Source organism: Symphalangus syndactylus, chromosome 7, assembly GCF_028878055.3.
Source record: "Symphalangus syndactylus isolate Jambi chromosome 7, NHGRI_mSymSyn1-v2.1_pri, whole genome shotgun sequence".
NCBI lineage: Eukaryota > Metazoa > Chordata > Mammalia > Primates > Hylobatidae > Symphalangus > Symphalangus syndactylus.
In genome coordinates, this window is record NC_072429.2 from 103,132,680 (window position 1) to 103,152,104 (window position 19,425).

At 40.3% G+C, this 19,425-nt stretch overlaps 1 protein-coding gene across 1 annotated transcript in view; it reads right to left on the reverse strand.

Moving 5' to 3' along the window:
• Positions 1 to 1,078: 1,078 nt before the first annotated feature.
• Positions 1,079 to 19,425, reverse strand: part of DPYS (dihydropyrimidinase) — an 87,043-nt gene continuing 68,696 nt past the window's right edge. The window contains exons 8-10 of the mRNA XM_055284853.2: positions 14,138 to 14,345; positions 2,538 to 2,668; positions 1,079 to 1,195 (exon numbers count right to left, since the gene is read on the reverse strand). Coding sequence (XP_055140828.1) covers positions 2,552 to 2,668; positions 14,138 to 14,345 — 325 coding nt within the window. The 3' untranslated portion in view covers positions 1,079 to 1,195; positions 2,538 to 2,551. The remainder of the gene's footprint in view (positions 1,196 to 2,537; positions 2,669 to 14,137; positions 14,346 to 19,425) is intronic.

Here is a 19,425-nt window from a genome sequence, read left to right on the forward strand (position 1 = left end):
TTGGGCCTCCTACGGAGGAGCATGTCAGATCTGGGTAAGACTCTTAGTGGTGTGCTATTTCAGCTAAATACCAAAGGATGAGTGGGAATTGACTTCTGGGTAAGAAAGCAATTTAAATATTTCTTTCGACAGGATTCAGTAGTCTTATTGTAGACTTTCCATTGTCAACCAAAGCAGAGGAGAGAAATAAATATTTAAAAGTATCTCTTACCTGAGAAGAAAGAGCTGTAGTTTGATTGAACCAGAAGGATTTTCTTCAAGTGCAGCTCACCATCCTTTCTCTATGTGCTCAAAACAAATCATAATTGGGTAAACTGAATTTCTACTACCCTTTGTTAAATGTGCAAATATACTCCTAAGTGAGTATGCTGGGGGCAGATGCACCTGCAAGGAGAGCATAATCGCCCCGATTTTATTCCATGTTTTAAAAATCCCTCTTGACCTAGTTACCCAGGGGAAGAAATCTAAGCTTAGCTTCTCTGCACACACAGAAGGATCATACCATAGACTAGGAAGTGTAGGGGAAGGAAGGTATTAAGGCAGCATCTTTCAGCCATACTGATTCCATTTAATTCCCTCAAATCCCACATTCATCATTGTGATTGGATAATTTGCCTTGGACTTATTTTAAACTTGAGCATCTAATTTGATTAGGTGGGAGTTTCCAAGATCAGATTTCCAAAAGTTGCTGAAGAGACGTGGCCAGGAACTCATGCTCTCAAATGAAAACCAACCTCCTAGAATCCCAATCCTACTAGTTAGAAGGAGACACAAATAAATCAGATAATAAGGTATAAAACAAAGATCTCAATGTTTATTAATTTCAACAAAAAGTAAAATCACAGAGCTATTTTAAAACTAATGTAACCATTTTTTTAAAAAAGAAACTAAACAAGAAAATGATTTTTAAAAATTCTAAGAAATCTAGTACAAGCAAAGATGACATTTTAAAGTATCAACAATGAATTTCCACACAGCCTTTCCATCACAATAATATAAATTTATACCTTCAATCTTATGCAGCAACAAAGATACAGTGAGAAAGACAGCAATTGCTTCTGAAAGGAAATCAAAGAAGCCTACAGCGGTGATTTTTTTCTAAAGGATCCCAGGGAGTTGAATAAGGCCTGCTTCTCCATGGGTTGACAATGTTTGGCTGTGAAGGGAATGGCAGCCTCTTTTCCTCTGATTTTACCTTTAAAGAGAATGAAAGGAACTCACTGTAACATTCTCCCTCACAAAGAGATGCAGAATTCAAACCTAACCCCCAAGAAATGCTATAATCAAAGTAAACACTAATCCTGCTCCTATAAATGTCATTAATAGCATGTTATAGCATTGAATCGCATTTCTTTCTCTTGCTAATCTTTCCCTGAATTTTTAACAAAATCATCCTGGATTAGAAGAATAATTCTGGTAGTCTGAAAATGACAAAAAGGTTGAGACTTTGGGCTAGATAGTCTTGTTAAAGACACAACATTCAATAATGAAAGAACATGGCATGTAGCACAGAGGGCTTTGCCATTCAAGCCCTCATTATCCAAATCCCTGCAGGAACAGGATTTATGCAGGGAATAAGAGGTTGTCAAAATGTGAAAAGGTGCAGTGCCTGAATATGTAGAAAACCAGACCGTTGTCAAACTGTGCCTCTCATTAACACAAATGTCTAACCAGGTCCATTAGGTCAACCTCTGGGGTTAAGTCTTGTGCAGATGGCCACGTGTTGAACTGTCTGAAAACATATCACACGTTAAAAAACAAAATTAAGAGCCTAGCAAAATTGCAAAACTGGCAAAACATGTAGCTTTCATGAAGTCAGTGGAAGTGATATTAGGGAGACGCTAAAATTACAGCAAAGCCGCTGTTAAATGAGAATCTGAGAGAGCAGGACCAGAAGACAATTGAAGAAAGAAAATTGACAAGGATGATGATACTAGGCACTTCAGAAAAGAAAGATCTGCATGTCAAAAGACAGAGAAAACTGATGAAGTGCTCAAATACTTTTGCAAAAATGACTGTATCTGTAATATTATTCCCAAAACTAACTGTGAAATAATCAGATACTATGAAAGAATTTTTCTGAAGCATTATACCCCCTAAAGCAACATTTTATTCATTTTTCATTTATTCTAAATTTTAGAACACCGTTGTATTTACAATATGAAGATTCATTTCTCCAGATAAGATCCTAATCCATTTGTAAATTTTGACCATGAAATTATACACCCTGTCTTAAGTAGTTCCCTCTGTATGTTATCAGCCTCCTTACTGCAACTTGCTCATAGTTGATTCTCCAAGGCTGTATTGAATGTTTCCTAACATCTTAAAGAATGGCTTTCTAGCAAGCCCAAGGCCTTCTACAATCTGGAAGGCTTATCTAAATGTTCTGCTTTGATCAGTCTTCCCTTGGCTCAGTTGTCTGTGAGTCTTAAATCACTGTGAAGCCTCTGACCTTGGTCTCTTCCACCCTTATGAGGAGAGATGCTAATTTCATATGCTGTCATGCAGGAAGACTTTTCTTGCCCACAGTCCCTTACCGACAGCACACACTTCAGGGGTGGGCCTGTTTCCTGGTCCCCGCTGGGGCATCTTCTTTTGTCACTCTGGATTTCAGTGTGGCGACTTCTCCCTTATAGGGTGCACGCTCCACAGGGGTAGGTGTGCAAGTCTGAAAGAGAACATTTCATTTCTCTCTGGTGGTTTATTTTCTTGAGTTCAAAGTTAAGTGTAGCTCCCTTTATGAATTGTGAGAGCTTTTAAAAAAAGAATCTTGTAAATTTATCACGTGCCTCCCCATCCCCTTGGCCTTTCACAGAAATTCCTGGCAACCTTGAGAATCTGGATTGTCCCACTTTTTGTGGGTATTAATCTGCATCAGACAGAGGCCCAGGGACACTCACTGGGCCCTCTGCCATATCCTCACGCCCTTCTGAGTCCCACGACTGTCTCCCACTGTCCTTTCCAACATCCGACCTTTTCTTCTAGTTTCAGTCCTACTCGCCAGAGTTTGCAGTGCTTCTTTGTACCTCTCCTAACACTCTCAGAGCAGTTGCTTCAGATTCTAGCAATTGTGTACGCTTTCCACTTTCCTGTCTCTGTCCATTATGGATCTTCCACAGCATCTCACCTCGTTGTTGACCGACTATGCAGCAGAACCCTCTGCTGGATTCAGCAAGAGCTGTCAGTGCTTGAGCAGAGTTTTGAAATCATACACACACACACACACACACACACACACAAATAACAAATTATTGTGGGTCTCATTTTGACCACCCAAACTAATACATTGTAGTGATCAACAGTGTGACCTTTGAAGTGAGACAGATCTAATTTAGAATTCTCCATTTGCCATTTACTACCCGTAGGAAACTGACAAGTTAATTAATGCCTCCAGGCCTACTTCCTCATCTATGAAATGGGGGAAATAAACCTATCTCTCAGATAGTTGAGAATTTCCAGAGCCAAAGCGTTTTCTTCATTCATTCAGCAGATATTTACTGAGCTCACACAGCCCCAGAGAGTACGCCAAACACTGCGGATCCAACACAGAACAAGGCCCACGGCTCCTGCAGCCACAGAACTTGAAGCACTGCATCGGGTGTGCACTGAGTGCTCAGGAAATGGGGGGACTCCTGCCCTTCCCTCACCAGGCCAAGCTTCTGCTCACTTTCTGTATCTGTCTGAATGCTTTGCTGGACTTCCATTTTGGCTCACTGTCTACTCGGTCTTTGAGCCCTGTTGTCATCTTGAGGAACACAGACACCAGGAAATGAAGGGCCAGCCTCCCATTTCTACCACCTTGGACCACCACATCTGAAACCTTAAACTCACCTAATACCCCACTCTCTGGCCACATCCTCCCTTTCAGGTCCTTGGTCCCTGTTTTTTTTTTTTTTTTCTTCTCCTGGCTTTACTTTCCAAGCCAGACTGCATGAATATCACTTAATCCTGGGGTGACTGTACAATTTATCATCCAAAGTAGGACACTTCTTAGCATGAAAAGGGCACTAAACGTAATTAACATAAGTATAAACCAGGCCCGTCTGAGTAAAACAAGATTTATGTCCTTCTTTCAGCTCGTTCCTGCCTATCACCTAGAGGGCTTGCCTTCTCTCTGCTCCTCTTGGCATTCATACTCAGCAAAGCCGATGGCATATTTCAGTTCAATCTTCAGGCTCTTTTGCAGTGAGCGCCTCTGGAGCATGTGACCTAAGTGAGCAGACTTTTGTGCCGCCTACTGTGTGCTGTGCAGCCCTCCTCAGATCCCACTCCGTCTCCCTCTTCCTACACCACTTCCTTGAACCTACACTACTTATGCTTTTCAGCTGTTCATTTTTTGTCTGTCCTGGACTCCGTCTTGGGAACTGACTGCCCATGCCAGTGGCTCAGGTGGGGCCATCACGCACAGGGCCTGCCCTCCTCACTCAGGGTGGGGCTTACTCTACAGCCTGCTCCATCACCTAGAGGATGCTTCCCCAGAACCCAGCTTGCAGGCTCTGGGAGCAGGCACCACCCAGGCCAGGCACATCAGCATCCTTCCTGGTAGCTTCCGGTCAGGGCCATGCTTTTGCATGGGCTGGGCTGCCGCTCTCATTTTTGTGTAATTATCTGACTTCTCTTTTATCACTCAGCTCAGCTAATCATCAGTCTAGGAAGCTTTGGCCCTCTGTGCCCTATCCACTATCTTGCTTACCCCAGGTTTCTGGAATTATCTGTTCACTCGTCAGTCTCCCCCAGCAGACAGAGGGCCGGTGTGCTGTTCTCTTTCTTCATGACAAGCACTCAGTAGATATGGGTAGAAGGGATTTTGGGGGAGGGAGGTATGAAGGGGGCTTCCCATCTAAGCCTGCTTTCTTCTTTTTGTGGTTTGGCCTGGCCTGGGCTGACTCAGTTTCTGTCACGCTCTTTTGTTGTGCTGCATCATTTATCTGTTCTCCAGGCTGTACTTCTTTTTTTTTTTTTTTTGAGACAGAGTTTCACTCCATCACCCAAGCTGGAGCACAGTGGCACAATGTCGGCTCACTGCAAACTCCACCTCCTATGCGCACACGATTCTCATATCTTAGCCTCCCAAGTAGCTGGAATTACAGGCGTACACCACCACGGCCAGCTAATTTTTGTATTTTTAGTAGAGACGGGATTTCACCACCTTGGCCAGGCTGGTCTTGAACTCCTGACCTCAAGTCATCTACCTGCCTCAGTTTCCCAAAGTGCTGGGATTACAGGCGTGAGCCACTGAGCCTGGCCTGGGCTGTACTTTTTCTGTGGCCGGCTGTCTACAAACTGCTTTCTGGCTGTTCAGTCATGGAGCCAGCCATGTCTGGCTTGTCACCCAGGTCACGCTGACCATCACATGTCTCTGACCCGACTAGCTGGGTCTAACCTGCACACTGTCTCTCTCTTGCCTGCCTCTGAGGCTCTGGGTGGGCCAGGTCTGCTTTCCTCTCAGAATGGCCATGGATGGGAGCCACGCCTGCATGCACGGCCACCTCAGAAACAAGCAGCCTCCTGTCAGGAGTCCTGTGCTGTCTCACACTCCACAGTCTTTCCCTTTGATAGATAAGTTGGCAGAAATCAGAGACAACTTAAGTTCCAGTCTCAAGCCTCTCAGCCCTTTTAACCTTTTAATATTTGCTCGTTCTTAGAATTGGGTTACATAAGCTCTATGATGGCTGGACTCACGCCTTCTTCATCTTTGTGCTGTCTATCACTTCTGGCATTGTTCTCTGGGCATGTTTTAGGACATCACTAGATGTTCACGGTGACAAAATGGAAAAGTGATGGCACTCCTTCTGCAGAATCTGAAACTATCACTGCTGTTATTCAGAAGTTCAGCTGCACATTTGGTTTCTAAGTAGACTTAACCTCCAACTCTTAGCAATCCTTGTCTTATTCCTTCTCTCTAATGACAATGGCAAACCTCTGTCTGAAGTATGAACTGCCCAGCCTGACACAGACCCCAGCATATGGCAGAGCCATTGCTTAATGCATGTAGTTGACACTAGCAGTCAGGGTCAAAATAAAGTGAGCCTCTTTCTTTGGCATCCCAGATGAGTATGGTGATAATAAAGACTCCATCCCTATTTTCCTGGCTAAAAGGACATTACAGGACATTTATGCAGCATAAAACACATAGAAAAACCAGGATGAGGAAACAGAGTATTCTGGATTGAGCAAAGACAGCAGGTTTCTTTTCTCGCCTTCTGGGACTCCATGTTCTCCTGATGGTCTTCCTGCCTCACTGGTCAGCCTTCTCAGGCTCCACTGATGCTTGCTCCTCTCCTCCACCTCTGAAGGTTGGTGGGCCCAGAGCTCTATCTTAAGCCCCCTTTCTTCTCTAATATAGTCTCCTTGGTGACCTTAAGACTCACAGTTTTATCTCTATATGTTATGATTCCCAAATTTTATCTCCAGCTTTGATGTCTCTTGATCTCCAGACTGCTTTATCTACCTCCTTTGTGCTCATTGGCTACAGCACAAAGAGGTGTAAAATTGCTCAAACACAACTAGAACTTAAGCACCATGAACCATAGTTTGACACAAGTAGAATATAAGCTCTTTGTGATCAGACTGGCTGTCTTATTAATGCCTATATCCTCAGCATCTAGAATAGTGCCTGGTGCTCCACAAACATTTGTTAAATGAAGAGAGATTTCTTGACTGTAGGACTTCTTGAAACTTTTTATGATATTGGGCAATTGTATCACTTGAGGGTAACATCATCTAAAATTATTTGACAGCTTTCTCAAGGAATACTTCAAGAGAATCAAGCCCTGAGAACAAACTGTTGGAAGGCTAATCTGATTATGGTATTTTTTTTCCCCCTAGTACATGCTGGTCAAGATTAGATGATCACACCTTGACAGCAATTCTTTCCATCTTGATGGTATCACAATCAAATAAAATGGCTTGAGGGTAAAACCACATGAGAGGCTGTTGCTGTGGTTTGAATGTTTTTCCCCTCTCAAGCTCATGTTAAAATTTAATTGCCATTGTAACGGTATTAAGAGGTGAGACTTTTGAGAGATGGTTAGGCCATGAGGGCTCTGCCTTTATGAATGGATTAATGCTATTATCTTGGGAGTGGATTCCTTGTAAAATGACAAGTTTTGCCCCTTTGGCTCTCTCCCTTCTCCTCTCTTTGCCCTTCTGCCATGTGATGCCTTCCTCCGTGGGATGACACAGCAAGAAGGCCCTCTCTAGATGCCAGTGCCTCGTTCTTGGACTTCGTAACCTCCTGAAATGTGAGCCAATAAATGTCTGTTCATTATAAATTAACAAGCCTCAGATATTCTGTTATAGCAGCACGCACAAAAAATAAGTAATACAGAAGACACAGGTGGCACCTCACCTAGCAGGACATCGGTGGTTTACTTTGGTAAATGAGAATTGAACGTGAGTTCTCAGTATTTGACGATACTTGTCATTGTGACAAATTAATAGAGAGACAGAAATGAAAATTATATAATTTGTGGTTCTATAAATAAACATTAATTCCAATTATCATTACACTTTCATAACTGCAGAAATGCCTTTTGGTTACGTGACCAAGGAAAAAGGAAGACATAAGTTGATAGTAAATTTAATCATATTGGGCTGGGCATGGTGGCTCACACCTATAATCTAAGCACTTTGGGAGGCTGAGGGGGGCTGATCACTTGAGGTCAGGAGTTCAAGACCAGCCTGGCCAACATGGTGAAACCCCGTCTCTACTAAAAATACAAAAATTATCCAGGTATGGTGGCCTATGCCTGTAGTCCCAGCTACTCAGGAGGCTGAGGCAGGAGAATTGCTTGAACCCAGGAGGTGGAGGTTGCAGTGAGCCAAGATCATGCCACTGCAGTCTAGTCTGGGCAACTGAGTGAGACTCTCAAAAAAAAAAAAAAAAGAAAAGAAAAGAAAAGAAAAAGAAAATTTAATCATATTGACTGCTGAGGATGGAATGTGCTGGGATGCTAGATTTTCTTTTCTTTGTTTTCTTTTTATTTATTTATTTATTTATTTTTTTGAGACAGAGCCTCACTCTGCTGCTCAGGCTAGAGTACAGTGGTACGATCTCAGCTCACTGCAACCTCTGCCTTCTGGGTTCAAATGATTCTCCTGCCTCAGCCTCCCAAGAAGCTGGGATTACAGACATGCACCACCACTCACGGCTAATTTTTGCATTTTTAGTAGAGAGGGGGTTTCACCATGTTGGCCAGGCTAGTCTTGAACTCCTGACCTCAGGTGATCCACCTGAGGTCATCCCAAAGTGCTGGGATTACAGGTGTGAGCCACCATGCCCAGCTGGATGCTAGACTTTCTGAAAATAGCAAGATCAACAGAGAAGAATCCCAAAGGTATTAATGATTGAATACTGTTCATGGAGGCTAAGATACTAAAATATCGATAAAGACAACAGAACTTCCAAACAGCAGATGCTGGGTCAACAGCAAGCAGACCAGATGAACAGTGACTCCCGGAGAATGAAATCCACGCCTGGCCTGGTGAATGTAGAGGGCACTCAGCACACATTGAACTGAGCTACCCAGGGCTCTGTGAATCACGTGTACATGAGCAAGCCCTAGGTGCAACAGAGGTGATCTATAACAATGAAAATTGGCATTTTGATGATGTTTACAATTTACCAAATATCTCAATTTAATCCTTAAAATATCCTGGCTGGAGTGGGAGAGGGAAAGATTTGAAGCAATAAATAAATAAATAAGTAAACAAACAAATAAAATGCTGTGAGCTACAAAGCTGGGCTGTCTCGTTTCAGGGCTGGCTCCTCTGGTAAATTTGCCAGTCTGAGAGGAAGTGAACCCTCTGTGCAGAGGGGAGACTGAGGGAGCGATATCCTAAGGATGGGGGAATGGGTGGCTATTTGTTTGAGTAGGGATTAAACTTTATGGTTAGGATACTGCAGTGATACAAATTAAAGGGATTGGCTTTGGAGGTAGACAAACCTGGGTTTGAGTCCCAACACGGCCACTTGGTAACTGTGTGAGCTCCCTGAGCCTCTATTTCTTAATCTATAAAATAGGAATATCACTACTTACCTTCAAGGGTTTTTGTAAGAATTAAAGTGTGCTTGGAACCTAACTGGTGATCAATATATATTTACTGAACGAATGTTGACTGATTAGATAAAGCATGAAAAAGAGTACTTAGAAAGTGTCCTGTGTATAGTGATGTGTTGGTAAATATTAACAACTATCTCTACCTTCCCTTTTCCTCACCACCCTTAAAGCCCTAACTTAAAGCACCTACCTATTTCTGTGATGTAAATACTCCTTCTCTGGCTGATTTCAAGCTACCAAACTGACACCACTGAATGAAGAGTTGGGCATAGATGCATACATATGTCTCTTGTGAGCCAAAATGAGCCAGGTCCAGCATGTGTATTACCTTGTATTGGTAGTAATTAACCTGAAGAAATTAGGATTACATGGCAAGTGATATGTCTTAAATTATTTTCTCTGAGCTACCATCCTGAGAAAGACATTGACAAATGGTTATTTCAGAAATGGAGAATACCCATCTCAAGGACCAAAGCAGCCATCCACTCAATTTTATCTTATCTACAAGGCAAATTATGCTTATCATTGCAAAGATACAACCCATTTTAAAAGCTTTGGCAGCAGTATTCTGAAACCATACATCACTCCATGAAGCTATTCCTGTTTCTCTATAAAATGCAATGTGACCCTGATTTTCTAGAAAAAGTTGGGAACCCCTATTACTGAAAAAAAAAGAGAAAAAGAGATGACTTAACAAATGTCTATACTTTCACATTTTGTTGGAACTTATAACAACACTCTAAACACACAAAAATTCAAGAAACATAATCCATTTTAACTTAAAGAGCTATATTTTTTTGTAAACAATAATATGTAGTTTTGCTCAGTCAGGATTCCCTTGAACATCCAAGTTGCTCTTACATTTTTCCCCTCCCTCTTTTCTTTTACTTTTCTTTCCTTAAACAACTTTTATATGAAGTTGAAATATATTCTATTATGTTATATTTATCAAATAAAGTTTTATGCCTCATCTTCTGATTCAATATTTTCCCTTAGGATCAGCTGTCTACATTTTAAAATAAATAAATTAACAATTCCCCAAAGCTGTCAAATCAGATAAAAATGTCTTTTCTTTCCTTTGAAATTTCCCAAAAGATCCAGTAACAGTAATAGCTGCATGGTATGATGCTGACGCATCTTATTATTATGTAATAAAATCATAGATAAGAATCAAGCTCTCACAGATAATCCCACTATTTGAAATAAGGCAGGGGTAATCTGCTGGGTAAATTTAGTTAAATTTCCTTCTACGCATCTCTGAAACTATAGCTTTTGCTCCTTCTGTGTGCAGTTTATTCATTTACCAGATGCCTCCTATGTACCAAGTACTGGCAAAAAAAAATAAGATGCTGCTCTGAAGGAACTAACACTCTAGCCAGCAGATCAGCTGAGTTCAGGGACTGACAAATGCTGATGTGACTCTGTACTCTGTGCTTTGGGAGTCCAGAATAGGAAGTGATTAATTTTCTTGGTAGGGATAACAGATAAGCAAAGAAATAGCATTGGCTATTCCTGCTTGCCCTCAAACTCTTATCCCCACTCACAAAGAAATTTGAATATTTGAAATGAAAATCAAAGCAAGGACTTTGATTACCTCATGTGAATTTAAAAATCTAGAGTTTTTATGATTCTTTTTCTTAACCTTCATGTGATATTTTTATCCTGTAAGTTGTCTTTGCCTAATGCCATAGGGAACCATCTCTAGACAGTTCCCAAACCTCATTTCATTTTGTCCATTTTATTTAATATCTTTTCCACACCAACATTTTTTGAATAAGGCATTTCTCCATGATTTGGGTTTCATGACTATTTTCTTCCTTTTATTTTTTTTTTGTCTCTACAGAGGTCCAGTGGTACAGTGGGAATCAAAAAGACCTTATCACAAATCCTGGCTCTTAGGTTTACTTAATGCCTAACCTAGGGAAAATTACTTAATCTTACTGAGACTCAGCTTTCTATTCTGTAAAATGGGAACAATAATACCTACCACTTGGCTTGCTTTATGGATTAAGTAAAATAATGAATATAAACCACTTAGTACAGAGCTTGGCAGATAGTGCTCAAAACAACACATGATAACTATCATTTATTGGTATTTTTAAAACAATGATGCACTAAAATGCCTAAAACTTTGATACCAGAAAAAAACACTAAGAAACTAAAATAATTCACAGAATTGATAGTGAACTCATAAAAATTGCAGTTGGCATTAATTCTGCCAAAAAAATCACAAAACAATTTGCAAAGGAGAACTGATGAAACCAGTGATTTCATGATCTCTGCTGCCTTGAAACATTTTCTCTATAAGAAGACTAAGGCAAAGCCAAGCATTTAAATATGGTCTATCAGGGTTCCCTGTTAGTCTAGCGCCCCTGCTGGAAGCAACTGGAACTGATGCCAAGATTGGCGCTGCCTTGGATTCACTTCAGGCGTCACATAATCTATCATCCAGTTCTATTGATTTTACTACTTTATGATATCCTAAATCCACCCTCTATGTTCATCTCCTAGATTACTGCTACAGTCTCATGAATGCACCAGCTGCCATCAGTGCCTCCAACTTAGATTAATTTTTTCCTTGAGAGATTTTTTCCAAAACAAATGCTGAGTAACTTATCCTTCATTACTTCATTTAACCAATGTTTATAATTCACAGTATCTATTATTACTTAAGGATAAAGTTTTTGGAATCAGATAAGCAGGGTTTATGTCCTGGCCCTGCCATATACTTGCTTGTGTGACTTGGACAAATTTCTTAATTTCTTGAAGCTTCAGTTCTCTAATTTTTCTTTTTTTTTTTTAAGACAGAGTCTCACTCTGTCGCCCAGGCTGGAGCACAGTGGTGTGATTTTAGCTCACTGCAACCTCCACCTCCCAGGTTCAAGCTATTCTCATGCCTCAGCCTCGTAAGTAGCTGGGACTACAGGGGTGCGCTGCCACGCCCAACTAATTTTTTGTATTTTTAGTAGAGATTGGGTTTTGCCATGTTGCCCAGGCTGGTCTTCAACTACTGAGCTCAGGCAATCTGTTTGCCTCGGCCTCCAAAACTGCTAGGATTACAGGTGTGAACCACCACACCTGGCCAGTTCCCTAATTTTAAGTGAAAAAAATACCTCCCTCCCTCCCAGGGTTATTATAGTGACAGAGACCTTAGCAGTGTGTCTTGCATTCAGTAAGCACTCACTAAATGTTAGTGCTGCTGTTATTTATCACATACATCTTCAGAAACACCTAGGATGCTAGGATTCTTATAGTTACCACCTACTTGTCATCCATTAATGTTAACATTTATAAACTAACTCCCCAGAAATATTAACTGTAACCTTAAACCATCTATTTTGACTGAGCATATAAATACAGCATATAAAGAACTGTAGCATTTCTGAGAATTTAAAGCACGTGAGAAAACTTGTTTACCTAATCAAAGCCTTAGGAAGTGTTTAAAAATGGATAAATCTTGCGTAATAGACTCTGAGGATCCACAAGTAAAAATTTTTCCATAAGACATTAGAGGAGAAACCAAAGACTCTACAAGATCCAAATGAATTGAATCAGAAAAACAGCCAGAGAGCTCTGTAAAAGGAGAGGTGCATTTGAAAAATGGAAAGAAGAGGGACAAGCCTTAGAACTAGTCCAAGGGTGGCAAACACTACCATCAACATGGCCAGGCAAGTAATGTGTGAAGCCTTCTGGGTGAAAACCAGAAATACCTCCTAGCTAGGGGCCTGCCATCTAGCTCTGACCCATTGGACCCATGTGGGATTGAGGACACAGGGTTGCCTCCCATGGCCCCCATATCCAGAAATCTAGATTTTTTAAATCTAAAATTCTCAAATATTTTAGTGTATTTGGTGTAGTAAAATTTTAAAACTATTTCAAACTGTGTGTGAACTAAACAAAACTTGTGTGAAAGCCCCAATATCTCTTTTATAATAACAGGGGTCTTTGATAGAGATTTGGTCATCAAAAGGGGAAAGCAAAGAGACAAAAGTGACATTTATTGACCTCCTACCAACCTGTTGCCCAGGCTGGAGTGCACTGGTGTGGCTGGCTAATTATTTTTTATTTTTAAATTTTTTGTAGAGATGGGGTCTCACTCTGTTGCCAAGGCTGTTCTCAAACTCCTGGCCTCAAGTGATTCTCCCACCTCTGCCTCCCAAAGGGCTGGGATTACAGGTGTGGTGAGCTACTGCTTTGGGCCATGCCTTTCATTAAAAAAAAAAAAAACCCATTTGAGTGTCACAATTTGTTAGGAAGGAAACGTTGTTGTCATTTTCCAGATGAGGGAACTGAGCCCAAGGAGGATCGAGAAACTTGCTCAAGGCCACACAGCTAGGAAATGGTGGCGAGGGCGAGAGAGAATTTAGGTCTTCTGCAGCCCAAAACTCCACCATTGCTCTGGTGGTCATAAAAATGGACCTTGCAGATCTTCAACTAATGAGAGCACATTTTTTCAAGGGGCTGCTGCTGAGCTCTGAACTTCATTACACTTTTACACAGAGGTCACACCTCCCACAGTGGCTCTCAGCCAATGACTGGGCCTGGCCTGTAGCTGGGAGATCTGAGACTTGGCTCAAGGACTCCCTGACGGCCTTTTTCAATCTCCCCTAGACTGTAGGGTGTTCCAGGATGCTCCTACCCATTTTCTCTCTTTCTTTTCTTTACTGGTTTCAGATTAACTTACAATCTGAGGGCTCTCCCAATCTTTTCCAGCCACCTCCTAATTTCTTTCACAAGTGTTTCCCCTAATAAAACTCATACACCTTTATCCATCTTGGTGTCTGCCTCTTGGAGGCCCCTGACTAACACAATTGCCAAAAGCCCCCACCAGATTCCCCCACAATCTGGAAATCCTGAACTGACCTATCAGTCTGCAAGGGGAAATGCGTTCATCCAATAATGATCCTTTCCCTAAAAACTGGCATCTGTAATCTCTCATATCAATCCTGACAGCCCAGGAATACATTAAACCAAGTGTGATGTGTCAACACCACCACTACCAACAATGACCAGCCAGATATCCAGAAGCAGGAGACAGTCCGACCTGTGGCAGTATCCCACTGTGGCACACTCACCTGGTCTCGCTGCTTTATTCTTTTGTAAATATATTCAGCAAATGGTTTTCGAGGAATAAACTTCCCATCTCCTGCCGTGACACTGAACACTCCGGCTTCATATACCACTTTGCCTCTTGAAATAGTCACAAGGGGCACCCCATGGCAAACCATGCCCTCGAAAATGTTGAAGTTAACAGCCTGATGATGAGTTTTTGCTGAGATAGTCCTATATTTGTGAAAACAACAAAAAAGTTCTGGATCATCACCAGCTCACTTGATAAATATAAAATATTAAAAGAAGAATGACTTAGAAGAAAACTTAGCAACTCTATTAAGTCATAGCTTCATCACTGTAACCAGTAACTTTAAGAATAGAATATAACATTAACATTTCATTACAAAGTAATTACATTTTTCTGAGAGAAAAACCCAAGAGATCACTCTTTAAGGTGATTAATGAGGGTGGAGTGAGTGGAAGGAGGCTATTGTCTTTTATGTTTAGATTTTAAAATTATTTTTATTTATATGTTAACAACACATTTTTTCATTTTTAAATTATAAGATATTTTTAAACGCAGATGACTGATGAACACAGACCCTATATCCAGCTCTATGAAATTTTAACTTTTTGTAGATGCAATGGAGGCTTCTTCAATACCCCTTCCCAAATCCCATGCCCGTTCCTGCCTTCCCAAAGGAAATAGCTATTTGATAGTTATCAAATTGGATTTGGTAGTTATCAAGGAAAAGTATATATGGAATTTCTTTCATTGTAGCAAAACTAGAAATTTGAAGATAACAGAAATAAGCAAATATGTTGGAATATAATCTCTTAGCATATTCTATGTCATACATTTGTCATCATTCTCAGTAGTTTATTAATACTTTTCAATCCTACACAATATGATTGATGACTTCCCGGCTGGGTATTTGAAAATGCTACATGCCTCCTTTCCATAAATCTCATTAAATGGAAAAGAAAAAAATCTGGCAGCAATGACTAATATGAGCATAATCTGAGTCCTTTTTTTCTTTAAAATGTTTTATTTCCATAGGTTTTTGGGGAACAGGTGGTATCTGGTTACATGAGTAAGTTCTTTAGTGGTGATTTGTGAGATTTTGGTGCACCCATCACCCGAACAGTGTACGCTGAACCCAATGTGTAGTCTTTTATCCCTCACTCCTTCCCACCCTATCCCGCTGAGTCTCCAAAGTCCATGGTGCCATTCTTATGCCTTTGCATCCTCATAGCTTTGCTCCCACTTATGAGAGAGAACATACGATGTTTGGTTTTCCATTCCTGAGTTACTTCACTTAGAATAATAGCATACTCTAAATTCTGGTAGAAGGTTCTACAATCCCTCTCAGGAATGGATTAAAGAGATAAATTTTTAAAAAATCCTCAAGACTGAGTGAGTCTAAGGAGGAGCAGCTCAAAGTTCCCCCAGCCTTATTTGGAAGGGCTGATGAGGAAGCCCCAGCTGCTGTGTGCTGCAGTCCTAGAAATGAACAAGATAACACTGGCCTGGTCCTTGGTCTAACTGCTTACTTGGTTTCCAATCCCAACATGCCCAGACAGAATTCTTGACTTGTAATGCTGACCACAGCTCACCCACTCAAGTTTGCTCCTCTCTTGAGTTCTCATCTCAGTAAATGACATCACCATCTATCTATCTTTCCTCACCCCTCAACCAGCATCAAGCTTCTTTGTTCTACCTCCTCCCAAAATAAACCCCCTCTTCTCCTCTCCCCCTCTCCATGGCTCCCACTGGAGTCTACACTGTCATCTCTCACCTGGACAACCCCAACACCTCTTACTGGCTTCTTTGTTTCAACTCTTACCCTCCTGCATTCCTTACCAGTCTCCACAAAGCTGCTCAAATCGTCTTTTAAAAATGAAGATCAGATCATGTCACTTTCCTGCTTGAAACCCTCAGTGGCTCCAGGCTATTACCTAAGAGCCAAATAGCTGTAAAAAAGCATGGTGATGATAATAATAAAAAATAATCTGCTCCCAGTGAGAAATAGCTGCCATGGAAAAGAGAAAGAGGAACATCTAGTATGTCAGGGAGATCGTTTATAACACCTTATTTCATCTTTAGAACGCCTCTCCAAGGTAGAGAGTATTTTCCACATTTTATAGGAAAAATAAATTGAGATTTAGAAAGGTTATATCACTTGCCAAAGGACATATGACCAGTTTGATGGAACTAAGATTTTTTTAATTTTAATTTTTAGTTTTTGAGACAGGGTCTTGCTCTTGTTGCCCAGGCTGGAAGTACAGTGGTGTGACCATAGCTCACTGCAATCTCTACCTCCTCAGTTCAAGTGATCCTCCCATCTCAGCCTCCCAAGTAGCTGGCACTACAGGCATGTGCCACCATACCCAGCTAATTTTTATATTGTTTTTGGTAGAGACAGGGTTTAGCCATGTCACCCAGCATGGTCTCAAACTCCAAGGCTCAAGCAATCCACCCACCTTGGCTTTCCAAAGTGTTGGGATTACAGGCATGAGTCACTGCACCTGGTTGGAAACTTGGATCTTTTTATATTTTTAAAATTTACAATAAAAATGACCTTCTGGTGTACATTTCTATGAATGTTTACACATACATAGATTTGTGTTACCATCACAACAATTAAGACACAGAACAGTGCTACCACTACCCCAGACTCATACTGTCCCTTTGTAGTCATGCCCTCCCCCAATCCCCAACACCTGGCAACCACTGATCTATTCTTCATCACTATAGTTTTCTCTTTTCAAGACTGTCATATAAGTAGAATCATGGAGTATGTAATCTTTCAAGACTGACTTATCTAATTCCACATCAATCCTTTGAGATTCATCGAATTTGTTTTGTGTATCAATAGCTCCTTTTTTGTTGCTGCATAGTATTCCACTGTATGGACATACCGCAGTGCTATACATTCACCCACTGAAGGCCATTTGGGTTGTTTCTAAATAGTTTTTTGATGAATATGAATAGAACTGTTATAAACATTCAGGTATCTGTTTTGCATGAATATTTCTCTAACGTAAATACCCAGGAGTGAAATTGCTGGGTCATATTTTAAGTGTATGCTACAGTAAAAAAAAAAAGAACTTTCAGTGACCTTAGGAACCAACTTACTGATATAAAAAATGTCAGAGAATCACCAAGAAGCAGGAGGCAGGTACAAATACACAATAATTTCAAACATTAAGAAGGATGGAGGGGTATTAATCAAGTGGTAAATAACATCACTATAACAGGAAAATGAAAAAAATTATTTAAAGGAATACTAAGCATAGAATGAGTTATGATGAATTATGGTGATGAAAGATACAAACCCTAAGAAAATAAAGCTAGGAAACAATATAGAAGGGCTTCAGATCTTCAGGGTGAAAAGACTTTTTATGGCCATTACAATCCGCCAAATATTTCCATAGCCTGGGCTGCTGCATTCCTATCACATCACAGTTATATTGATGGGAGGGACTCTTGGGATTGTATTACAGCATACTATATAAAGAAGATTTTTGGACTGATGCATTAGTAAGGCTGCTATATGAAGAAAGTAAAATAAATTAAAAATGTGTGCTGAAATGGTTATTTGAAGTACATGAATGAGAGGAAAAAAGAAATCCTTAAGAGTTACTGAAGCTCTTAGGGAAAACACCTAACAGAAGAAATAATCTTTATACACAAATATTGTCATTATAATGTCGCCTAAACTATTTAAAAACTGAAGCATAACGATTTTCCAAAGTCTGTCCTATAGAATATTAGGCATTTATGAAAGACTAGAATTAAAAATACTCTGGGAAGCAAAAACCCTGACAATTATGTAATATTAATGGAAAAACCGGTGATAGAGAGTATGTACATTATGTCTACCAGAAAAAAATATATGCATGTGGGCAAATACAAGAGGGAATATACAAAGTAGCTTTATTGTGGGCTAAGAAAAGGAAGATGGCAGATTCCAAGTATCTTCAGCGTTCTTGTTATACTGTTTCCTTGATATAAGTTGTGATCTTAAAATGAGGTTGACACAGCAAAATATCAAATCAGATTTCTTTGCCTCATGCCAAAAAAAAAAAAAAGGTCATTACCTCAACTTTCTCAGCCTTGGGGTTAGCAAGAGAAAGAGGACAATTAGACGACATCTAAGAGATTGTTTATATTAAGTCATTATGTAAATGAAGTCAAATTAACACAAAATGTAAATTTGAGGCATTATCACCAGCAGCAAAAGGAATGTGCTTCCACTTTCACGTTGGAAGGTGTCTGACAGGGTGTCATTCGTCACCCAACTTTTTCCTTCCAGCTTAAGCTGTAATTCTCCAATCTTAGGAGCTTTCACACTTCTGAATCCTTGCACATGAAGTTATCTTTTCCCTAAGTGCCCTTCTCACTTCTGCCCTTCTCCTTGCCCTAAAACTCCATCCAAGAATCCTGGTCCCTAGAAGCTGAGCCTGATGACACGGGGTGAAACTGAACATTTTCCTCTGTCGTTTAGCATTATCTGAAGGTATCACAATGATCTCTTGACAAGGCTCTCTTTTCCTACTTGGTGCACACTTTAAGACACAGACTAGGTTGGTTTAGCTTCAGCACATACTAGGTGCTTCGTAAACGTTTATGTGATGATCAAATAAAAAGATTGCATGATTGTCCTGTTTAGTCAGGTTGGTTTAAATTCCTGCCTCCACTGTCCTCTGGGACATGACTGTGTTTTGGGAACAGAATACTGAAGTAAATGAGAGGTAAACATCCAGTCCATTTCTGTTGGGTACCCAACATTTCTAGCATGCTGTACAGGTTAATTAGTAATGAATAAATAAGTAAAATTGTTATAACCATCATTCTTAGTGGCATCTTAGCTTATATGAAATACTTATTCACTAATACCTATAAATACTTGGTGATTCTAATATTACCAACTGTAATAAGCACACAGCTCAGTATCATTACTCCATTTCCAAGATGATAATGCTGAAATAGAGCTGTTTCACAACTTGTCCGAGGTTCACATAGTTTAATATTGAGTGAACTTGTGAGAGGCAGAAACCACTTCCAACTTTTGAGAATACTGTTATATTTGTAACCCTGCCATCAGAAAGTTTTAAAAATTGCGGTACATTTTCAATATTTAATTATAGACAGTTTTAAACATAAAAATACAATGCAATATCATCACATGACTTATCAGATTACTACCAAATGGTTTTTAAAATCTATGCATTTGTTGTGCAGTTTGGGAGATGTGGTCCATTATTGGAACAAATGCAAGTTCAGAGTCACACATCTTTGTAAGGA